Source organism: Oryza glaberrima, chromosome 5 (assembly GCF_000147395.1).
Source record: "Oryza glaberrima chromosome 5, OglaRS2, whole genome shotgun sequence".
In the NCBI taxonomy this organism is placed as follows: domain Eukaryota; kingdom Viridiplantae; phylum Streptophyta; class Magnoliopsida; order Poales; family Poaceae; genus Oryza; species Oryza glaberrima.
In genome coordinates, this window is record NC_068330.1 from 1,010,360 (window position 1) to 1,033,232 (window position 22,873).

General features: G+C 43.1%; 3 protein-coding genes across 6 annotated transcripts; 1 reads left to right on the top strand and 2 right to left on the bottom strand.

Annotated features, from left to right (window-relative positions):
* Positions 1-12: 12 nt before the first annotated feature.
* On the bottom strand, positions 13-5,441 carry LOC127773635 (thylakoid membrane protein TERC, chloroplastic). Of its 4 annotated transcripts, none has more exons than XR_008017606.1 (14): positions 5,102-5,441; positions 4,708-4,826; positions 4,554-4,630; positions 4,124-4,211; positions 3,958-4,038; positions 3,814-3,870; positions 3,188-3,269; positions 2,914-2,963; positions 2,560-2,616; positions 2,392-2,470; positions 1,659-1,717; positions 1,331-1,388; positions 1,045-1,207; positions 13-514 (listed from the first exon to the last, which is right to left on the bottom strand). XR_008017606.1 is itself a non-coding variant. In XM_052299770.1 (14 exons), the coding sequence occupies exons 1-13, from the start codon at positions 5,331-5,333 to the stop codon at positions 1,101-1,103; spliced, it is 1,146 nt and encodes a 381-aa protein (XP_052155730.1). In that variant the 5' UTR covers positions 5,334-5,441; the 3' UTR covers positions 13-514; positions 1,082-1,100. The 4 variants fall into 4 exon arrangements, 2 of the variants coding, with proteins under 2 accessions (XP_052155730.1, XP_052155729.1); XR_008017605.1 differs by having other exon boundaries at positions 13-565; positions 5,102-5,440; XM_052299770.1 differs by having other exon boundaries at positions 1,082-1,207.
* Positions 5,442-15,327: 9,886 nt separating this feature from the next.
* On the top strand, positions 15,328-19,097 carry LOC127774834 (transcription factor IIIA-like). Its single transcript, XM_052301123.1, has 7 exons — positions 15,328-15,438; positions 15,561-15,733; positions 15,890-16,033; positions 17,361-17,640; positions 17,963-18,198; positions 18,340-18,483; positions 18,584-19,097. The coding sequence occupies exons 2-7, from the start codon at positions 15,563-15,565 to the stop codon at positions 18,749-18,751; spliced, it is 1,143 nt and encodes a 380-aa protein (XP_052157083.1). The 5' UTR covers positions 15,328-15,438; positions 15,561-15,562; the 3' UTR covers positions 18,752-19,097.
* A 184-nt stretch (positions 19,098-19,281) lies between these two features.
* Positions 19,282-20,450, bottom strand: LOC127774835 (50S ribosomal protein L10, chloroplastic-like). The gene has a single exon (XM_052301124.1). The coding sequence runs from the start codon at positions 20,380-20,382 to the stop codon at positions 19,807-19,809; it is 576 nt and encodes a 191-aa protein (XP_052157084.1). The 5' UTR covers positions 20,383-20,450; the 3' UTR covers positions 19,282-19,806.
* Positions 20,451-22,873: the final 2,423 nt, after the last annotated feature.

Genomic DNA, 22,873 nt, shown 5'->3' on the forward strand with positions numbered 1-22,873 from the left:
GATTTCAGATAATGCTCTCAAACCCACGAATCACAACAGTTTAATATAACCACATAATAAGGATCAGTAGCTAAACGAACCAAAAGATAATGGTCAGCTATACACCATATGTTTTGTTGCAATAAAATTTGACATTGCTTGTGCATGTCATGCCTGTAAGCTTGTTTTACAAGCTCAAAAAAAAGGGGAAGAATTATGATTACCATGCCAGTCAGTCATCCTAGTAGGCTGCTGCTGTTTTGGATCTTCCACTAACCCTTCTGCTTCAAGACGAACCAAGGCGTACATGGCCTTAAATTTGGATGTCAGACACCAGTCTTCATGCCTTGGCAGTCATCAACCTCATAATTCTATACTGGGTCACACATCAAAACCACTGGTTGTGATTTGCCTTCAAAACCACACGAGCATTTCTATACGTACAAGCCCAGTGGTCGTCTTGTGAAAACTCCTCAAGGACCTCCTCTACTGCTCTACATCTGGTGATCAAAGTAAATGATGCATTGATGAACCCCTGCATCCAGATAAAAGGAGCAGCTCTCAGGAAGCAGTATTTTCATTCGACCTGGAAGAAAGCAAAAAATATAAGTATGTTTCCTGGAGCACAGATATCACAAGTATTCTGTTCAATACATAAGGTCAACACTGCAAAAAAAATATCAGATAATTCTTGGATTCTTTTCTCTCAGCTCATGACATGACTGATAACTAATGGCCAGATGTGACTGCCAGCAAAACATGGAGGAACCTGGTCTGAAAATACTAGGATAGAAAAAAAAACACTTGTTTAACCAATGGCCTTTACTAACTGGCAGTTCAAGTTTACACTGCATTTTTTTTTAAAAAAAAATCAAAATTAGTTCTGATCTGGGAGATAAGCTATTTAAATGAGAAAGACTTAATTAATCCTACATACATGACTTATTACATGTTTCGTCGGTCTGGTTCTTTGACATAGGCATACAAGTAACATTCGGAAAAAAGATGTACTTTTTTCTAGCTTATTAAATGACTGATACAATTTATTTGTTGTAGTATGACTACCTGTGAAAGAAACACCAAGTTAATTTATCCCTTTTACCTCCTCTCCAGCAAGCCGGCTACTTGTCCTTTTCTTCAGTTGATGCTTTCCTAAGACTCAATATTACTCCACCACTTAGACACGTGGTAACAATAGCAAGCGAAGCTTCAGTTGGTATATGATAACCTGCCACAGATCAACATTGTCATCTGGTGTTGCTAATGGAGAAACCAAAACATAGCTTGAACCGCAATGTATATAAGAAAGTATTGACAATTGCGTGCACTAATGTGGTTTCTAGTTGCTCACCAAAAAAGTCAAAGACCATCTTTGTCCCTATGAAGCCCAAAACTATACCAATTGCAGGCTGCAAAAAAAAAAAAAATGCCAATAGCAATAAGAGGAACAAGAAGTAGATAATTGAGAAATATATGGATATATGCTAATGTCCATGGGGTTCAGTAACACCTGCTAGTAATCACTGCTATACAACGAATATCAATAGTGATGAATGCCAAGTTGTTTATTAAGTATAACTATGAAATAGCTAAAGGAATTGATAAGTATTAGGTACACCACAGTATTCATAAATAGGTAAATAACTCTACTATATTTAAAAGAGCAAGTGGATTTGTACCTGCAAATAGTCCAATTCAGACATGCTTTCAGAAATGAGTACGTAGAGTGACCTCAAACCTATAGAGTAATTTTTCAAGGTAAGCCCTTAACAATGTGTGAAGAGTGCATAAAATGTGTGACATATAAAATATATAGCATCAAAACTAGCTGATATCTAATGTTTTCTTTCATGCTTCATTCAACTTTCAGTATGTAACTATGATGTATGTTATTATCAATTTATCATTTACCCAATTACATCATTAGAAGTTACTCAATTACCAAATCAATCACTTGTCTGCAAACTGAGGTATAAACATCAAAGATTGCTAGAAACCTAGAGTTGGCGTTATCAAGAGGACATAATAGGGTCATGTGTGCCACATTAGACCATCGTCTGTAATATCCAGATATATAACTAGTATATTTAAATTTTATATGAAAAAATCAAGCTGAATGCAGCCCAAATACCTACAGCAAGAAACAGTACTTTTATGGAACAGATAACTGCAAAATTGTGAAAACTAACTCTGAGCATCAACTGGCTGAATGAATGCAGGCTGCAGGTGCTAACAAAAGTAAAGGCTGCAGAAATATTCATTGATAAATAGCAAGCTCACGGGAAGTTCCTAGCTAGTGGTAAAAGTTCTCTTGTAAAATTTCTTACATTGGTAAGTGCTGATATGTGCTATGAATAAAAAGAAAGAATTGTTGTAAGATGTGTTCATAAACACAAAAGAAAGAAGGATTACCAGAAATAGCAAAAATATTTGATGATAACACTATAAGTGGATCCCTTGTGACACCAAAAACTGCTGGTATTGAGTCAATCTATAAATCAGAAATGTCAATCCCCATTCATGTGATCATAAAATAGAAAATGAAACTTTGCACAGGAAAAAGATTGCAAAGGAACCTACAGCGAAAGCAATATCACTTAGTTCGATCACTGCCACAGTCAACAGCAAAGGTGTGGCCTGCAGATATTAACAACAAAAGAAAATGTATCTTCAGGAAAAGGTAGCTCTTGATGTCAGATTATTGTATTGAATGGTCAACCCAATTTCATCTATATTGTAGTTAGAATCTTTTCTGCACAAGCAGAAGTTGTAAGGGTACTGACAAATAGATATACTTCAGATTCTTTAATACGTAGACAGGTCAGTTTTCTAATACTAAGAAGGCAATCATGTCTAGTACTAACAAGCGTGTACAAGCTGCTGTGAACTTGTGATAATGATCCAGCTTATACTGGACAACAGTCAGACACTTACTTTCCATAAACCTTCTTGAGTTGTGAAAAACCGATCACCATCGTAGTAATCTGACAAAAGAAACATAAGAGTGAGTTTAACCGCAACTGCAAGCGAGTGTATATTAACTTCTACTCATAAGAAGTTCACTTGTGAAGGAAGTGGAAAAAATTTCAGTGAGTATCTGGTCAGTATGGCTATGATCTGGAGCTCACAGTGGAGATTGGTTTCGTTCCAAATAATATAAATGTAATGTCATAAGAGAAACTGAAAATCATCGAATGAAGTTAATTACCAGTGACAGGAATGAATCTTTGGCATGTTTTCACTATGAAATTGTCAGATAGATCAGATTCTTCATCTTCTTCAGCAAATAACTGCCATCATGTTAAGAATGAATATTAGCATCCGTAAACATCACTTATATTTAATGCACTTGAAGTTACTCGAAAGAAGCTTTGCCTAACATGTTGAGGTGTCATTCATTACAATTAAGCAAAACATAATATTTTTGAAGTGTGACAACTTAGTGCTCACTAAATGATGGAAGGACTAGGTTGAACTATAACAAGATAGCTGGAACAAACAAGAATCCCCAAAAGATGCAAGTCATCATGCTGTTAGCCACTGACTGATGGAAGGTATATGCCAAATACTTTTTTAATAATGTAATACATGCACCTGGAGTCCAGGATTGGTTGAGTATTAGAGTATATTGTTGTTAGAGACAGTGATGGGACTGAAATTTCACAGGAAATAAAACAGGTAGATTTTTGTAAAATGACAGTGAGAACTTGTCATTCTCATAAAAGGAAGTATTGGGTGAGCAATAATAGCATCATATATGTCCATTTCAAACATGGTAAAGTAACTTAGTACACCAAAAGGAGAATAGAAGAAAAGAAGCATTGATCGATCCACCTTATATGAAGTGAATAGCAGGATCAAAGCCAATAATAGGTTCACTGCTTCAAACCTCTACAGGAAAAGAGAAGTTCAGAAGAATTACTGCAAGATCATAGAACTAAGAAGATAAGTGATGTTAACATGTGAGAAAAAAACAACCTGAATCGTAGCTGCTCCTAGGGTGATCATCACCGTGCGGAAGATCACTGCTCCAGCAATACCATAAGAGAGCACCCGGTTCTTGTTTTGAATACCACAAAAATGTGAGAAGAAAAGGATGAAATAGACATGGGCATTATCTACCAAACTAACTACTAAATCATACCTGGTATTCCTGTGGCACTTTAAAATACTTGAAGACCAGAACAAAAACAAAGAGATTGTCTACTGACAAACTCTGTTCCAATAAATATCTGTTATACAACAGAAACATATCAAATTGTTACACATAAAATTTAAAAGACAGGAGATGAGGACAAAAAGAAGAAGCATAGTTAAATTCAGAAATAATCATTTAACTATTTGTAAATAAGCAAGTAAGAGACGTTCAAAATCGCAACTGGGCAAACTAACTTGCACAAACCAATGAATGAGCCCATACATTTTTAATTTTCACCAACTCTTTTCCTAGATGGCTTTGCTAACATAATAGTGCCGGCGGGAATCCTACAATTGTTCTGGTGGATGGGTAAATGCTGACAGTTCCATAAAACATTTTTCAGTATAAAAATTCAGTTGTGACGCATAACACATACCCAGCAAAATATTCAGATGCCTTCCCAACCCCATCCCTCAGGGCGATGCTAACACCGAAGAAAACCGCAGCAAGGACCTGCAAAAGGTCAATTTACTGAATCAAGCGCAGCACTGAAAATCAACTGATGAAGCGTTATATCGTCAAACACTAACCACCAATGTAACTCTTCTAATGGCTGATCCTTTCTTTGTGATTCCGGTTTCTGATGCAGGTTTCGTGCTCTCCTTGTCGGTAGTGCGAACGGGGGGAGTGGAACTTGGTGCCTCAATTTCTGCTCACAGTTATACATAAGGGGAACCAGAAAACTTAATTTCACCACAGATAAATATATGCTCGGTGAGGTATAAACAAAATCGTTGCGCGTTTTATGATTAGAAATCATCTAATCACACCTTTGACTCTCTATGAGTCGTCGAACAATTCCAAGCTCAAGGTTTCAACTAGAAGGTTAATTGGTACTATACTTAATTAGCACGGATACATGGAGCTAGCTAGTCAGGTAGGAGAGGCTGGAGAGTGGGAGACGGTGAGGACGACGCAACTCACCGGAGCTGAGGGAGAGGCCATCCTCCTGATCAGCACCCCTGGCTCTCCTCCGCCTCCTCCCACCTTCGCCGGTGCGACGCGACGCCGCGGCCACCGTGACCGCGGGATAACGCCCCGGCGACGGGGGGAGCGCCACGTGTCCCCGGCCTATCATCCATGGGGCAGATAGCTTCTCGAAGGAACGGGTGGTCCCGGCGGTGGCGCTGGCCACGGCGGTGGAGGCGGAGGCCATCGCCGGCGACGAGGTCGGGGAGAGGCGGGCGGGGGAGGCGTCGTACGGTGCTCAGCCACACGACACGAGTGGGGTGGAAGGGGAAGGAGAGAGTGGGGGCTCACGTGCGGGTTTAGACCCGAATCCGATTTCCGCATTATGAAAACCAAACCCGTCAAGTGTTAATGTAAAAATTTGATAAGATTATCTGGTAGATTCGGTTTAAGTAAAAAGCACAATCAACTGATTGAGGCCGAGTTTAGAAAGAAATCATGAAGACCATGTCATGATGGCTTAATTCTATATATTAATTAGGCAGAGCTCATTTAGTTTCTTTTTAATTTTAAAAAAGTGTGTTTAGTTTTCAATAAGGACTTTATGTTTTTCTTTTATCTTTAGAAAATTATATGTCATGTCCTATAGGGACTTATGTCGATCTATGGGTATAAATATATACATCCGCGGTTATTTTAATCTATCTCTTGATCAATACAACTTCGATGCGTCGCCACCCTTTTTACTTTACTTTTCGACGAGTTCTTGTTTCAAGTTGGGCTGCATCGGCTTCGATCTCCGGCGAGAGGTAAGGCTTGTTATGGCGGCTTGCATTGTTGGGATTAGTGCTTCCATCGCTTCGACACTCTAATCTTGTCCATGTAAGACGTCGAGTTATCATATACATTATATAATATAGATTCGCAGTGTCTTCTACTTGCATCGACCGATCTCTATCTAGGGTTTTGTCAATATTAGCTAGATTTCTTTGCTGGCTTAGATTATATAATATATCTACCACCCTGAAAATCAATCAAATGCTTGATTGTCTAGATATTATGTTTCTTTTTATACTTAGTATTGCATCAGTTAAGTTTGATCTACTAAGTCGTGCTTGGAACCATAATCTCTAGCAAGCTTCTTGATTGCCAACAAGGGTTTCATCGGGATTTCAGCCAATGAGTTATCTAGACATTGCATCGGCTTATAAGGATTACATACAAGTTGGATTGAGCTGATTGCAACAAAGGTTTCACTGTTTATCTAATCGTTTGGATTTAATGACATCGGACCTCCAGCCGATATATGCTTTAACCATCGCATTAGCACGCACTCTATCGTATCATTCATCGGGGTTTCGATTGAATTATATTGTTATTTTATTACATTGTCATCGGTTGATTGTCTTTATGTCATTTCTTATATCAAGTGTCAGACTCTATATTGGACACATAGCTGATTGATCAAAACTCTATCAACATCCACTAGTATCGGCATCGGCTAATATCGCTCTATCGACTTTTGAGCCAATCGACCCTTTTATTTATATATCTTGTCAGTTGTAGGATCAAACTAACTGGCACGCCCGCATCTCATCAATATTTTGAACCTACACTAGAGCTAAGCAGATCTCCTAGGCCGTTGTGTTTATCGACTTAGTTCGCGCCAACACAGATCTGGCACCATCGGCCAAGCGTGGATTTTTCGTCATCAGACTCATATACTCGTTTACTACTACTGATGAGTCTAAGGAGAATCTCTTGTTGTAAAGCAACATGTACTAGCGGCCTGTTTGAGGGAGTTTCTGGCAACTGCAACTTCTTTTAGAATCTTAAGTTGCTAGAATCTCCCTAAACAGTCTAGATTTTTCTAGCTTCTCCAGATTTTCACAAGCTAGCTTTTCACCGGCTGCGGCTTAGAATCATAAGTTCCCGTAAATAGGGTCTAGATCCGTTCTCTTCTCGTTTAATAGCGCATCACCATGTCCATTTTCTTGTTTTTCTTATCGGAGTCGTCTCCTTCTCTTTCATAATAATATAGGTGTGAGCAGAGGTGGACTTTGGATTTTGAAGTTGTGTATTCAAAAGTAAAAAAAATATTAAATGCCAAAAGTTTATGTTTGGCATGTATAATATCACATAGCACTAAAGGTACAATATATAACATATGTTTGATGTTTAATATGGCACTTTTGTTGTTTCATTATACACATATGTATCTCTTCTTTCTATAAAGCATACGATACTTATTACCTTTAGGTAGCAACTTTAGCATATTGTAAGGGCTATCTAATGTGCAACTAAGTTGATCAATGCTACTATTGCAATTATCTTTGATCTGCAAACCACAAGAAAGCTACACTGTTAAAAAAACAAGAGTAAATTTCACAAAACTACATGTTTTGTGGTCCAAGTTGCAGAAAACCACACACATTTTGACATTTGGCACTTAAGTACATATATTTTGGTAGTGTATTTTTACAAAACTACACTATCAATGAATGGATTCACCTATAAGATGACGTGGTTGTTCCACCTAGGATAAGAACGTGGCATCCTATTAATTTCGTGCAATGACTGATAATAGGATGCCACATCCTCGTCCTAAGTGGAACAGCCATGTCATATCACGGGTGAATCCATTCATTGATAGTGTGGTTTTGTGAAACTACACTACCAAAATATATGTACTTAAACGCCAAGTGTCAAAGTGTGTGTGGTTTTCTATAACTTGGACCACAAAACGTGTAGTTTTATGAAATTTACTCAAAAAACAAATACCCTTTTTCTTATGTATAGTTGTTTTACTTTCAGTATTACAAAATGATCATGCAACATTCCTCTTGTGCTTATTATGTGTAATATCTTTTCTAGGTGGGATGTGGTTGATAGCTGAACCAATTCTAGCAATGTTTCACATCTTGTTGAAGAACTGCATGTAGGATAGCTTGCTTTGGATGGAGAAATCTATTGGAAGGATGGTCATCGTCTTTTGTACATGCAAAGCCATCAGAAGTAGCTATTTTGTGTTTGCAGGTGGCACTCTAGACTAGATTGGGTGTTTGTGGTGTGGGCATCTGACCTATATTTCTTCGATTGTAAACAGATATATTTTGTGAAGGATAAAGTCATCAACAATAAATTAATTTTTTCTCTTTCATAAATAGATGTGTTTGTTTCATGATCATTACTTTAATTGGTGCACTTGGCAATGGTACATTCGATGCAATATATTATATGGTCTTTTAAAAAAAAGCTAATGTAGTTCTTAGTATCTAACTATATGCTGGTAGTGTTATAAGAAGGCAGACAATCTGCCAGGACTAATATTTTATGCCATGAATAGTTTGTCTGCCAGTAATTATTTGTCTGTTGGGAAACTAAAGAATTGCCGGCACTCTTCTGCCAGTAAAAAGGATATCTGTCGGTAAAAACTTTTGCCGACTGCTGAACCCCTAGCAGACGCTCATGGCAAAATGACTGTCGGTAAAACTCTTTCCTGACAGACAATGTGCCATTAATAGATGTTTATACCGACAGATTGAGTGCTTCTATATCTATGTTGCAGTGTAGATGTAAAAGACAAGGAGGTGGAGCGCACGTTGGTTCCCATAACCTAATAAGTTTATCATGCATACAATTTGAAATCTTGTACCACTACCATACTTGTGATCTATCATGTGGGCGAGGATATTTTCTGATGGCCCCGCAGTTGTCCTACAGTAAAACTAATTTTTGTGACGGTCCTACTTAACGAAAAATTGACATTAACCTACATGAAAAAACCGTTAGAAATTGATTTTCTGTAGGGAACCCATAGGAAAATTGAATTTCTTGATTTTTCTATCGGCAATTCCTGTCGGTTCACTCATAGAAAAATAATTTCTGATGGTAAATCCTATTTTTCTACAGGCTAGTCTGGTAGTGTACAATATAAATTGTACTTTGAATAAATGATAACTTAAAAAAGTAATAAACATAAGCAAGTCGTGTTATGTAGAGATGAAATTGAAGTCCATATATACATGCATGGGTAATTCTTCCAGCAAAATCAATTGAGCATGCAACATATATAAATATGTGCACATATGTTTGGGGGTTTTTGGATGTAAATATGGATTGTATATTCTGTTAATTATATAAATTATCTTGGAGGCGAATTACAGGTGGAAATGTATCAACACTGACGTTTCTTGGAGAACCATGTAGTGTAGAGTGTAAGTTTGTAACCATATAAAGAGAGATATCAAGAGGATGAGCGAGCGTGAGTAGCTTACTTGTTGCCGTCAGTTGCCGCCGCCACCAAGCAGATGAGGAGGAGCAGCGGCAACACTGGGTGGCAAAACCTTCCTCCACCGCTGGCCATGTGGAACAAGCGGCCGTTGGGCAGTTCGGTTGATCGGAGTACGTCACGTAACTAAACAATACCACAGTTGTATGCAGGACGTACTACCTACTCAGAGCTAATCAGCTTTTGCTTTTGAAATTGTTATGATGATGATCAGCTTAGTGAATACTAGCTCCTTAGGCATGACAAATGTGTATGCATGGATATAATTATATATGCAGCTAGCAAGGATATATATGATGACTTGATTAGCTTTTCACCAGCTGCGGCTGAGAACTACAAGTTCCCCTAAATAGGGTCTAGATCTTTTATCTTCTCGTCTAATAGCGGATCACTAGGTCCATTTTCTTCTTCTTCTTCTTTTTTATTGGAGCCGTTTCCTTCTCTTTCAAAATAATAAAGGCGTGAGCAGAGGTGGACTTAGGATTTTGAAGTTGTGTATTCAAAAGTAAGAAAAACATTAAATGCCAAAAGTTTGATGTTTGGCATATATAATATCACATAGCACTAAAGGTACAATATATACCATATGTTTAATGTTTAATATGGCACTTTTGTTGTTTCCTTATACACATACGTAATATATATTGCATATAAATACTTTTTACAAAAAAAATGAAAAATGTGTATTCATGTGAATAACTATGAATAATGCTAGGCCTGTCTTTGGCACGAGCAGGAGAAGATGTAGGAACCCCTTTCTAACCTTTTGCTCTCAAGAATATCACATAAAAGTAGAGTTTAGATCTCCACCAATGGAGGACAACAAATGTATAGACACTGCATATTTATGACATAGTATTTTACATGAAACTTTTTTTTCTAATAGGCCTTGTGAGAATTGGTATTTTGTTTCAGTTTCCTGTGTGAAGATGCAACTCCATTCCGAGCAGGTCATTTTCTGTCATTTTTATGTAGAACGTGTTTCTACTGTAGCAAAACAACAATTAGTTTATGGCTGAACATTGTGTGAGTGTGAGGGGAGCTCCTTTTGTGAGGCGTCGCCCTCAGCCACACCACATGGGGGCATTTGCCCCTCCACCCACACACTACAATCTTCACACTCCTTCACCTCTTCGCAGGCCCTATCCCTCCCAGCGGATGTGAGACATCGCCCTCAGCTACACCACATGCAATCTTCACACTCCTTCACCTCTTCACAGACCATATTACTCCTAACGGAACAAGTGATTTGATAGCGCCGCCTATGACATATACTCATACACCATAATTTTCTCCACGCAATACGTCAACAGTGACACGATGCGAGGGTGCCGGAGCACACCCAAGCTCAGCTTCGAACTGCACACACGCTCTTGCAGTCGCCTTTGACGGGGAGCACGCCCTTGTAGACCTTGCCACACCCGTCCTTGGCTACCAAGTTGGCGTCGCTGAACCCCCGGTGGCTCTTTCCACGATCTCGAAAGAGATTTGTAGAACTGGACTAGCCGGAGGGTTCTAGGGCACCTGAATCATCTCCACCTTGACCACCTCCCTTGTCGTAGGCTTGTGCCACCGGCGGTAAATCAGAACACCTATGACTACAATCCCCATGGTGCCGATTATTGCCACAACAGCAGGTAGTGGCTAGAACCACACCGGCAGGTGGCGTTGTCGTCCTTGTCTGTCACTTTGCAGTGCTACTATTTGGACCGACCGGTGTTATTGTGGCTGGAGGTGTTCGTGTTGTTCAACTCCTTGTTACCTTGCACTTTTACCACTGCGACAGTGTACCCCTCTTTTGTCACATGATGTCTCATCCCAACGATTTTCACAGGGATCGTTGACTTGCCATTTAACTGCAAACCTCTATGGTAACCCCACGGAGCCCGTAGCTAGCAACAACAATGTAACCCAGTCACCAATACTCGGTAGGCGGTAGGCAGCTATTGGTTAATAGAGCATTATCGATGTCAGTAAATCTAGACGGGAAGGACGACACAAGCCCCTGAAGCAGGTTCTCCGAAAGCGTAACCTTGGTAAGCTTCCCAAGGTTTAACAATGACGTAGGCACAAGCCCAGTGAACCTATTGCATTGATGGCATCACAATTAACGAGGCAATTGAGCTAGCTCCTAAAAATATGTTGGACCAAGATGCATACGTAACCCAAGTATACATAAGCGTACCTGCATATATATATACGCATGTACCTATTGTTGTTAAGATATAGTTCCTCCAGCTCCGCCGTCAAATTTAATAAGTCGAGAAGACGACCATTGAAATTTTTGCCATCAAGTCTTAAAGTTTGAACATTTCCTAGGTTGGCGGCAAACTCTATAATGCTAGAGAGGGTTTGGTTATGGAGGCAAAGTACTACATGAAGGGGTAACCCCTAATGACAACGGAACAATCCCTGTAAGCTTATTATTTGTCTGGGACATATGTCAGCTGAGCAAATGTTGCTAGGAATTGGGGAATGCGCCCAGTGAGAATGCATAAATCAACGCTGAAGTTTATCAGAGGAGGTTCCACAAGCTGAAGTGAGTCTAGAAAGGACCAGGATGAAAATGGATTGTTGCCTAGACTGACGTATGACATTGTACCGAGACAAGTGAAGAAATCGGCTGGAACAAGCCTAGGCCCTACAAAGGTGTTCCCTTCTATGTGTAGAGACTGAAGTTGATCGAGCTTTGCCAGAGAAGGCAATGGTCCAGTCAATCCACTGTACACTATTTGCAATTTAACTAACATGGTCAACTCGCCAATGGCTGCTGGAAATGTACCATTTAGTTTCGTCCCGGAGATGTTGATCCCTACAACGCGAGACGCTCCTTGGAGCTCTTTTACATGTCACGCCGTGCCACCTGCCTCCGCACGGGTCAGATGACCTCTTGCCCTAGAGCAACGGTGAGTTATTGGCGATGAAGGCCATTGACACAACCTTCACCACCTCTTCGTCATTGCTAGGACCGGTCTTGACATTTCAGGGGCCGATAGAAATTAGGGTCTGATATTTTTCTGAGTGTATTTAAATAGCTTAGCAACTCAGATTGTTTTTTTTCTTTTCCTAGATAAATTTTATTATATATAGACTGGGTTATGTGATCTGACACTCGACTCTCTCTTTCTAATATAAACTCTTCAAAGTATCCTACAAGATACCCTTGTATCTATTAAAGATATTTTAGATCCAATGCGTGATTTACTTATACATTGCACACGTTGTATGCATGCATTTACTTCCTGTGAGAAGTAGAGAACTGAGAATTGGTTCATTTAGTCGGGACATACTTTTTTTGGGAGTGCTACAAATAGGACATTTGATATTTTTCAAAACATCGGACAGTGTTGCACTGTATTGTTGCAAAATGTTTCACATGTTGCACTCCTCAATGAAAAATGATTCAGTGAAAAAGTTTCAGATATTTCATCAATCTAGGAAGGTGTTGCATTGTATTATTGTAAAATGTTTCACATGTTGCACTGCTCGATGAAAAATGTTTCACTGAAAAAGTTTTAGATGTTTCATCAATCAAGGAAAAATGTTTCATCGCTTCAACGGAAGTGTTTCAACCAAATGCAATCGAAACATATTGATTGTAACATGAAGATTCAATATATGCAACATCAAATCAAAACAAATTGAAACACCTTAATACAATAGAATGCAACAAGCTAAAATAGTAGGATGCAACATCCCTAAAACTCCAACAAAACAAACCCACCTCCATTTTCTTCTTCAACTCTGGGCTACCGTCCCCCGACACCTTCGTCTTCTTCTTCAACTCCGGGCACTGCCCTCGGACAAGTAACGACACGAGGTAGGTGACCTCGACTAGGACCAATCGCTTCAGCATTAGAACCCCGCCGGCGTTGCTGCATCGCCTCCATCGCCGTGTGGCTCCTAGCAAGCTCCAGTGCCTTCCCCTACCCCGTGTCGTCTTGCCCCCGTCACTGCCGCTGTGTGGCCACCAATGATTCGTGTGGTGGAGATAGCCAACAATGCTGGTGAAGCAGCAAGAGAGAAGAATGAACATGTGGTAGAGAATGTTTGGATAAAGCCGACGTCCGATATTTTACAGTGTCCGGACGTCCGTCCGAAAGCATTTTCGACTTTTTTTTGTTTTTGCTACACATCACTCGTGTGAAAAAAAAATTTGTTTACACTCAAATTTTCGTCCTTCAGATAGACTTCAAGATGTGTGCTCTATTTTATTTTACATATCTTCCCAATCTTGTTTTTCATTTTTTTGGGGGCTGCTATATAACGGAATCCCGTTTTCGAACAAGATGATCCCGAGTAGGTATCAGGTGTGATACCTATCAGGTATCAGACGATTCTACACAACAGGATGATCTCGAGTAGGTATCAGGTGTGATACCTATCAGGTATCAAACGATTCTACACACGTTTCAGGTGATACCTGCAAGTATCATGTGATACTTATCAGGTATCATGCGATTTTCTACCACGTATCGCGTGATACTCGCGAGGTATCATGTGAAACCTGTCAGGTATCAGATGATTTCAACCACGTATCGCGTGATACTCACGAGGTATCATGCGATACCTATCATGTATCAGACGATTTCTACCACGTATCATGTGATACTCGCGAGGTATCACACAATTTCTACCATGTATCACGTGATACTTGCGAGGTATCGGATGATACCTACCAGGTATCAGGTGATTCCTACTAGATATGGCTGGACATCCCGTTGGGGGAGGAGCACCCCGACACGTGCGGTCGCCCCCTGCAGCCGTCCCTTGTAGACGAGGACGGCGACGGCGGTGGCAGAGGACGGGCGCGGCGACGGCGGTGGTAGCGGGGGACGGGCGCGGCGGCAGTGGGGGATGGGCGCGGCGGCGGCGGCGGTGGCGACGACGGCGGAGGCGACGGTGGACAGGCGCGACAACGGCGAGGGACAGCGACGGCGGCCAGTGAGTATATGGATAAGAATCGCGTTGTGGAGAGGAGCTATCCCGTTGGGGGACGGTATCCCGTCACCTAGCATTCCCCTTTTTTTTTCTCAAACACACCACACTAATGAGGGCACACGTAGGGATGGCAACGGGTCGGGTCGGGCACGGGTAGAGCGATTCCATGCCTGACCCGAGACCCACGTGCCCATGCCCGACCCATGCCCGAAAGGGCTATCGGGCAAAATCCTATGCCCGTGCCTATGCCCGTCGGGCACGGGCATACCCGATGGGTACCCATCGGCCCTGCCTATGCCGTGCGCCACCACCACCGTCGTGCGACGCCGTCTGTGCCGTGCACTGCCATCGCCGTCGTGTAACGCCGCCTAAGCCGTGCGCCGCCTGTGTCGTGCGCCGCTACCGCCGCCTACTCCTATGCACCGCCGCCAGCCGCGCCGCCGCCGCTAGCCCGCGTTGCTACCACCGCCGGTAGCGCAGCCGCCACCGACGCCAATAGCCCACGTCGCCGCCGCCGTCGGCCGTGCAGCCGCCGATAGCTCGCACCGCCACCGCCGCCAGCTGCTGTGGGGATTGGGTAGGAGGAGTGGGGAATTAGGTTAGGGTTTCTATTAGTTGAGTATATATATATGTATATGGTTAGTGGGCCAAATGGGCCAAGAGAAAAGGGTATGAGGCATAAGAGATGGGCCAAAATTAGCAAATACATATGTATCGGGTCGGGCATGGATTATCCGCGGGCAAAAAACAATACCCGGCTGCTGCTCGCTATGTTCTCGGGTCTCGGACGGGCATGCCCACGGGCAAAATATTACACCCATGTCCATGCCCATCGGGCCAGGTATCCGCGGATACCCGGACCCGTGGGTAAAATTGCCATCCCGGGCACACGTGAAGGAACTGTGGAAGGGGAGAATGAGGGCACACATGCGGGTTTAAGGTGGTACCCGAACCTGGCACCCGCATTCTCAAACCCGAACCCGCTAAGACTTGCCTACTCCACTACCGCTTCTACTGCTTGGTTCGAGCCGAGGGTTTCTCCTTCTCCCAGTGCGCCGCCGTCGCCAACATCTGGAGCCTCGCGGAGCCGCTGATTCAGTGAATTCCTCTGCAATTAGAGGTAATCCTCTGCTTATTCACGCCGCGTGTAGCGCGGATTTCGGTGATTTTGGTTGATTTGGTTGTGATTTTGCTCGTTATGTGTGTTTTGTGACGCGAATTTTGGGGGATTGGTTTGGTCAGAGATGGGGAGCGTGGAGCTCGGAGCGGAGGAAAGGGAGGTCGCCGGCGGGGAGGGGGGGAGCAAGGGGGCGGCGCCTCCTGCTAGGGATATTAGGCGGTACAAGTGCGATTTCTGCAGTGTCGTCCGTTCCAAGAAGGGGTTGATCCGTGCCCACGTCCTCGAACACCATAAGGTCGCTCATGGCGTCTCTCGCTTCATAGTTCAGAACCTCAGATGCGTCTAGTGGTCATATGCTCCGTGCTTTGGCTGCTCGCGACGGTGGTTGGTTACTTGGATGGATGAATGATTGACTGTTTGGTTTTGTCGGTGCTGCTATTTGTGTTTTTAGGATGAAGTGGATGATTTGGATGATTACTTGGGACGCGGTGGCGGCGAGACGCGCAAAGAGATGGACCATGATTGCAAGGTGTGCGGTGCTAGTTTTAAGAAGCCGGCCCATTTGAGGCAACACATGCAGAGCCATTCACTTGAGGTATCTGAATTTCGATACATGTTCACTGAAATGATCAAGTTCTTTGGCGCATGTGATAGATGCTATGTGTTTCTCTGTTCAGAGTATTACTTGCAATAGCTGTGATAGATGCTCTGTCCTATGTAGGGACTAGGGATGGTGATAGTTATGCTGTGTTGACAGCAAATTTCCCTGGACAGTTAATAGTTGTCGTTTCACTCCTTTTTTGGTTGGGTAGGTTTGTTGATCTATGCTGATTTTTGCAGACTATTTCACAATTTTGTTACATATGGATGTGTGAAGCATTGGATCCCAGAGAACTCCAAAATGCGAGAAGGCCTTGAGTGGACTAGTACCAGGATGGGGAGACCCTTCTGGGAAGCTCCTTCAAGAATGCCTCTTTCACGCTCTTCTTCAGGTGTTTTCTTCTGTTGCAAAAAACTACTTGCTCTATGCTACTGCTGTTATTGTTACGTGTGCTGCATTCTTAGTTTTTCAAAGCTATTGAAGGATCTTTTCTTACGCGCAAGTCTACTGTTGAAGAACTGCATGCGTAGCGCTGTTGGTTGTATCTAATGCAAGCACCACTTGATGGTCTTTTGATCAAACAGTTAACCAAGTAGGTAGAGCATGTACACTGAAGAGATAGCTATGCTTGTGATGGAATAACCAGCTCCTCGTATTCCCCTTTAGTGTAAAAGACGTGTATCTGTCCTGTTCAGTGAATATTCTACACAACAACCAAAACAATTACTCATTTGAAAGTTAATTCAAGTATATAGGTATAGGTGCCATTTGGCTCTCTGTTTCGTTGGATTAGTGCATGGCCTATTGTGGTTTCTGATATATTTTGATTTTGGCAGACTATTGTTCATATATGACTGCGTGAAGCATTGGATCCCAAAGAACTCCAAAATGCGTGAAGGCTTTGAATGGACTAGTATCAGGATGGGGAGACTCTCCTGAGAAGCTCCATCAAGAATGCCTCGTTCACACACTTTTTCAGGTTTGCTTGTTCATTTCAAATTGCTCATTCTAAGACTTGCTTTTGTTCCAACTGTTGTTATTACTTACAGTGATATGTACGTACTGAGATATTGTTATTCTCAAGCTACTTAAGGATCCTGTCTTAGATGCAATTACTCAGTCAAGATACACATGTATATTTGTCACTGGTATTTGACTATTCATGCAGCTGTCTCATTTGCAGCATAGTAGTGTGATTATCGGAACAGTTTTAGCATATTGCACTGAATGGATATGTGTGTACATTGACCTACTTATTTTATGTCAAGTAAATCATAAAGTTCTGCTTTCAGTATAACATTTAAGGTATATGTTTTTGCAGAGGCCCTTTTCCTGCCATGTAGATGGTTGCCCCTTCAGCTATAGCAGGAAGGACCATTTGAACCGGCATCTACTTACACATCAAGGAAAGCTATTTGCATGCCCCATGGAAGGATGCAACCGTAAGTTCACTATAAAGGGTAATATCCAAAGGCATGTTCAGGAAATGCATAAAGATGGCTCTCCTTGTGAAAGCAAGAAAGAGTTCATCTGTCCTGAGGAAAACTGTGGGAAGACTTTTAAATATGCTTCTAAGTTACAGAAGCATGAGGAATCACATGGTGAGATACTTGTGTGCCATATTTTTCTTACTGTCTTTAAATAGCTCAGCAACCCTCCTAGATCAATTTTATCATGTATAGACTGGTTATGTCATCTGACACTCTGACTCTTTCTATTTCTGAGCTAGAATACTGATATAAACTCTTCAAAGTATCCTGCAAGATACTCCTGTTTCTTTTAAAGATCATTTATCTCTTCAGATCAAATGCATGATTTACTTATACTGTGCATGCGCTGTATGCCTGCTTTTACTTCCTGTGAGAAGTTGAGAAGTGAGAATTGGTTAATTGTGCCGTGACATACCTTGTTTTACTTGTGCAGTCAAGTTGGATTATAGTGAAGTTATCTGCTGTGAACCAGGCTGCATGAAGGCATTTACCAACTTGGAATGCCTCAAGGCCCATAACAAATCTTGTCATCGACATGTTGTCTGTGATGTCTGTGGAACCAAACAGCTGAAGAAGAACTTCAAACGTCATCAGAGAATGCATGAAGGTTCCTGTGTTACTGAGAGGGTTCGATGCCACCTCAAGGACTGCAAGTTGTCATTTTCAAAGGTAGGATTTCAATCTTTCAGGGTTGATTCTGTTTCACAGAATTTTTTTATTTCTTTCCAATAAATTGCAAATCGTTCCATCCTTTTCATTTTTCTTTTTTTTTTTTTGGGGGGGGGGGGGGGGTGGGACTTTGAACTGCAGAAATCCAATCTGGACAAGCATGTGAAAGCAGTCCATGAGCAGAAGCGACCCTTTGTATGTGGATTCTCTGGGTGTGGCAAGAGTTTTTCGTACAAGCATGTAAGGGACAACCATGAGAAATCTAGTGCTCATGTGTACGTTCAGGTAACACAAACAACAATTCTGCTATGAAATAGCTGACCGATGGTATCTTCTTCTTGTTAAACCCTTAAGATGATTATAATTTTCCCATCATTATGTGCAGGCTAATTTCGAAGAAATTGACAGGGAACGACCACGTCAAGCAGGTGGGAGGAAGAGGAAAGCCATACCTGTAGAGAGTTTGATGCGGAAGAGGGTAGCTGCTCCTGATGATGATGCCCCAGCTTGTGATGATGGAACTGAGTATTTGAGATGGCTTCTCTCAGGCTGATTCGTCGTGAACCAGAATACAGAAATGTGAGGTCTTTGGATATCAAGGGTGTTGATATGGTTTGAGATACTAGTAGCAACGTTCTTTTCCTTTGTGCATGTATAGGTAAAACATGGAAGTAATTTTGATAAGACCTCTATGTACTGTCTCAGACATCAAGTTACCAGAAGTCCAGAATGCAGAAACGCCAGATCTTTATATGCTCAAGGGTGTTTATGTGCTAGTTAGGTAGCAACGTTCTCTCTTTTTGTATGTATAGGAAAAGTGAAAGGAATTTTAGTAGACCCTAATGTCTTGTGACAGGCATGGTAATTTATCAAGGTTGGTTTGTTCTACAGTGTAAATACGTGCTCGTCGTTCCGACTCATCTACCTGAAGATTGCATTGGTAAAGCCGCTATATTCAGTAAGGCTTGCTCACCATGCAATTCTGCTGGATATAGTTTCTTAACTGAATGAAGCCTGAAGGCATCAACCTCCTATGCTTCAACCCCCTTGGGGTTCCTGAAGTTTGTTATTTCGCCGTCAGTGTTGGCGTGCTGCTAATGCTAAGTAATCCTTGTCTTCTTTGCAACATAATCTTTCGGTGCTATTAAAGTGAGCCACCAAAGTTCAATGTCATATTTCAAAATTCATGATCTTTCGATTGTACAAAACTAACTTTTGAAAAAAGAAAAAAAAATCAGCAAACTCTACACATCACTGGCATTTCAAGCATTCAAGCTACCAGTAACAGTGTTAGCTTCACTGCAACACAAGCTCATGAACACATCAGTAATTCCAAGCAACTTCAAACACCGTTAATCTCCACTCTCACATGCATCAGTGCAATTAAAACCCACGATCAACCAGTGCCAAAACGATGGTGAGCGTGAGATTGGAGCAATGGCGATGCGGCATCACTCGCGAATTCGCAATTGTTTGCAAAACATCAACATGTAATATTGGAAGATGATACATCATATTCAAGCAACGCAATGCGTTTTTATGGGCTAGCAATGTTTCTGCAACACAAATTTGCAGGAGAAAAAAAAAATGAGAAGAGAGATGCGGTGATCACTTGTCCGCCGGTGGCGTTGGAGCCGGCTCGTCGGCGGGCGGCGGCTGCGCCATGGCCTCCTGGCGAGCGCGGAGCGCGGCGAGGACGGAGACGGCGGGCATCTGGAGGCAGCCGAGGAGGTACTGGTAGGACTGGACCCTGGTGGGCATGGACTCGAGCTGCGCGAAGTCGTCGGGGCTGTAGAGGCGGCCCTCGAAGACGGCGCCGGTGAAGTCGTTGAGCTGCAGCTTCCACTCCTTCTGGAAGTCGCGGTACGGCCGCAGCGCCGGCGGGATCTCGTCGGAGCGGACGAACAGCCACGCGTTCATCCCCCGCGCAAACGGCCGCACCGCCTCCCACCGCGTCCCGGCCACCGCCGCCGCCACGTCCGAGTTCTTCGCCACAACCAGCCTCGCCGTCGGCGGCAGGCTGGCGCGGATGCTCCGCAGCTGCGACACCGTGAACCCGTGGCACCAGATGCCCGCCACCAGCTGGCACTCCACCAGCTCCCGCCGCAGCAGCTCCTGCCGGGCCAGCTCCGCCGCCGCGCGGATCGACGGCAGCGTGGACCCCACGGCGCGCACGGACGTCATCCCCGACGGCGGCGGCGGCGAGGGTTTCCCTTGTGCGGCAACGCGGAGACGAGGAGCTTTTCTTTGCTTTGCCTTGGAGGAGTAGGGTTGAAGAAGACTGGTCAGCCCATTGGGCCGTCTCATCCATGGACTATGGCCCAACCCATCTAGGTGTCACCTTAGTGGGCCGAAATATTACTAGTAGCTTTCAAGTTGGATGGGCCTGAAATGAGATCCATATAAACGAGGGGAATAAGTTCACTTTGTGACCCTCAAACGTGATCGAAATCTAATCTGTGACCCTAAACCATAAAACCGGATATCTCGACCCCTCAACTCTTAAAACCGGTGCAATTTGACTCCCTCAGCGGTTTTGGAGGGTGGTTTTGCTGACATGGCATCTACGTGGCGATGTTGACTCAGTCTTCGGTCCATGTGGAGTTAACGTGGCGCTTATGTATACTAGAATTAAAAAAATATGTGCGGGACCATTTGTCATTCACACAAAAAAAAAATGTGGGACCACTGACATGTGGGGCCATGGGCCCTCTTTCCTTATTCCTCTTCCTCCTCCCTTCTCTCTCTCTTTTTCTCTCTCTCCCATTTCTCTTCGTCTTCGTCTGCAGGCGGCGGCGGGCCCGAGCGGCCATGGCGAGCGGGAGGGGAGGCGGCGACCCAGCGGTGGCGGCGGCGTGCCACCATTAGCAGCAAGACCCAAGGAAGGGAGTGGGAGGGAGTTGGAGACGACGAGGAGGAGGAGCGCTTGAGCCACCAAGAACTCCATCCCAATCCCTCTCCCTCTCTCATCCTCACACTCTCCCTCTCACCACCTTCCTGCGAACCAAGTAGTGGCAAAGCAGACTAGTAGTAGTAGTAGTAGCAGACAATGTAGTCACACTCAAAGCGCAACCGTTGCAGCAGCAGTAGCAGAGCAACGGATTCAAGTTCGTGGTTGAGGTGACTAGACGCTGGAGGAGTTTCTTGCTTGCTGGGTCAAAGCAAAAACAAGAAGGCTAGGAATGCCATTAATGACGGTAGGATTCTTTTGAGGATAAGCGGCATCGGCCTGGCATGCGGCAGCGGTATGAATCCGCTCGATGAGAGCGCGCAGGTGGAGCGTGTCGTGGTGGGCGAGGAGCTCAATGGCGTTGTACTCCGGGATGGCGCATCACCCGGTGAGCGGCGTCTCCTCCTGCCGCCGTCGGGTCACCGCCTCCGCTCCCGCTCGCCGCCGCGGCCACTCGGACCCTCGAGCACCCACCGCCTCCTGCAGACGAAGAAGAAGAGAAATAGGAGAGAGAGAAGGGACAGGAAGGGAGGAGGAAGAGGAAGAAGGAAAGATGACTGACATATGGGCTCCACATGTCAATGGCTATACATTTATTATTTTGGTATGAATGACAAGTGGGTTCTGCATATGTATTTTCAATTCTAGTATGCATAAGCGCCACGTCAGCTCCATGTGGACCGAAGACCGAGTCAACATCGCCACGTAGGCGCCACGTCAGCGAAACCGTCCTCCAAAACAGCCGAGAGAGTCAAATTGCACCGGTTTTAAGAGTTTAGAGGTCGAGATATCCGGTTTTGTGGTTTAGGGTCACGAATTAGATTTCGATCACTTTTGAGGGTCACAAAGTGAACTTATTCCTAAACGAGGCCGAATAGGCCCAAACCAGCAGCTTAACACTGTGTAATGGGCTGAATTGAGCTTTGTTGGGCCGTTCTGTGTATTGTTGTGCAACTAGAGCCCAGGGTCATCATTAAGTAAAAAGTCCAATTTGACTCTCTCAAAATTCGATCTATATTGGAGGGAGTCAGTAGACTTTTTTATCATTAACAGGCCCCGGGATTATTGCTGATGGCAAGAAAAGGCCCAAGAATTTTCTAACACTTGACTGACTGGCTGATTTTACCATCTACCGATTCAGAACACATAAATTCTATAGGATTTTTACACGAGCGATGTCCTTACTAAAGGAAGACTTAAAATACGAGATATTTTCATATTTGTATAACTTCTTGTAGATTTTATTTAAGCCCGGCTATCCTAGACAACCTCCCAGGCACACCGTCAAATACTCCCTTCAAATTTTCGTTGTTGATATAGTTGAATTTCTTCAGGATTGGAATTATTTCTAGCTCCATCGCTGCCTACGACTTTTATTGGTCATTGAAAGAATTTGAATCTTTGATCGTTGAACGGAGAGTTTAAACCATCTTATATTATTACATAAGAAAAGAAATTTAAAACATGTGAGCAAGCTAATTAAGCTAGCTACACGTGTGAACTCAATGATATGATCAGCTGGCACGAGTGATGGTGATGGATGAAGCAATCAGCAGTGCTAGCTAGCTTGCTGGTGTTGCGTCGCCATCAATGTGCTCCATCCAATTTCGTCATCGTCCTAATTAGGACACTAACAATGATAGTACTGTCTTACTCCTCTTCATTTCCTTTTTTATTTGTCAATCAAGATATATACTGATACGGGTTTTAATATGTAGGTTTTTC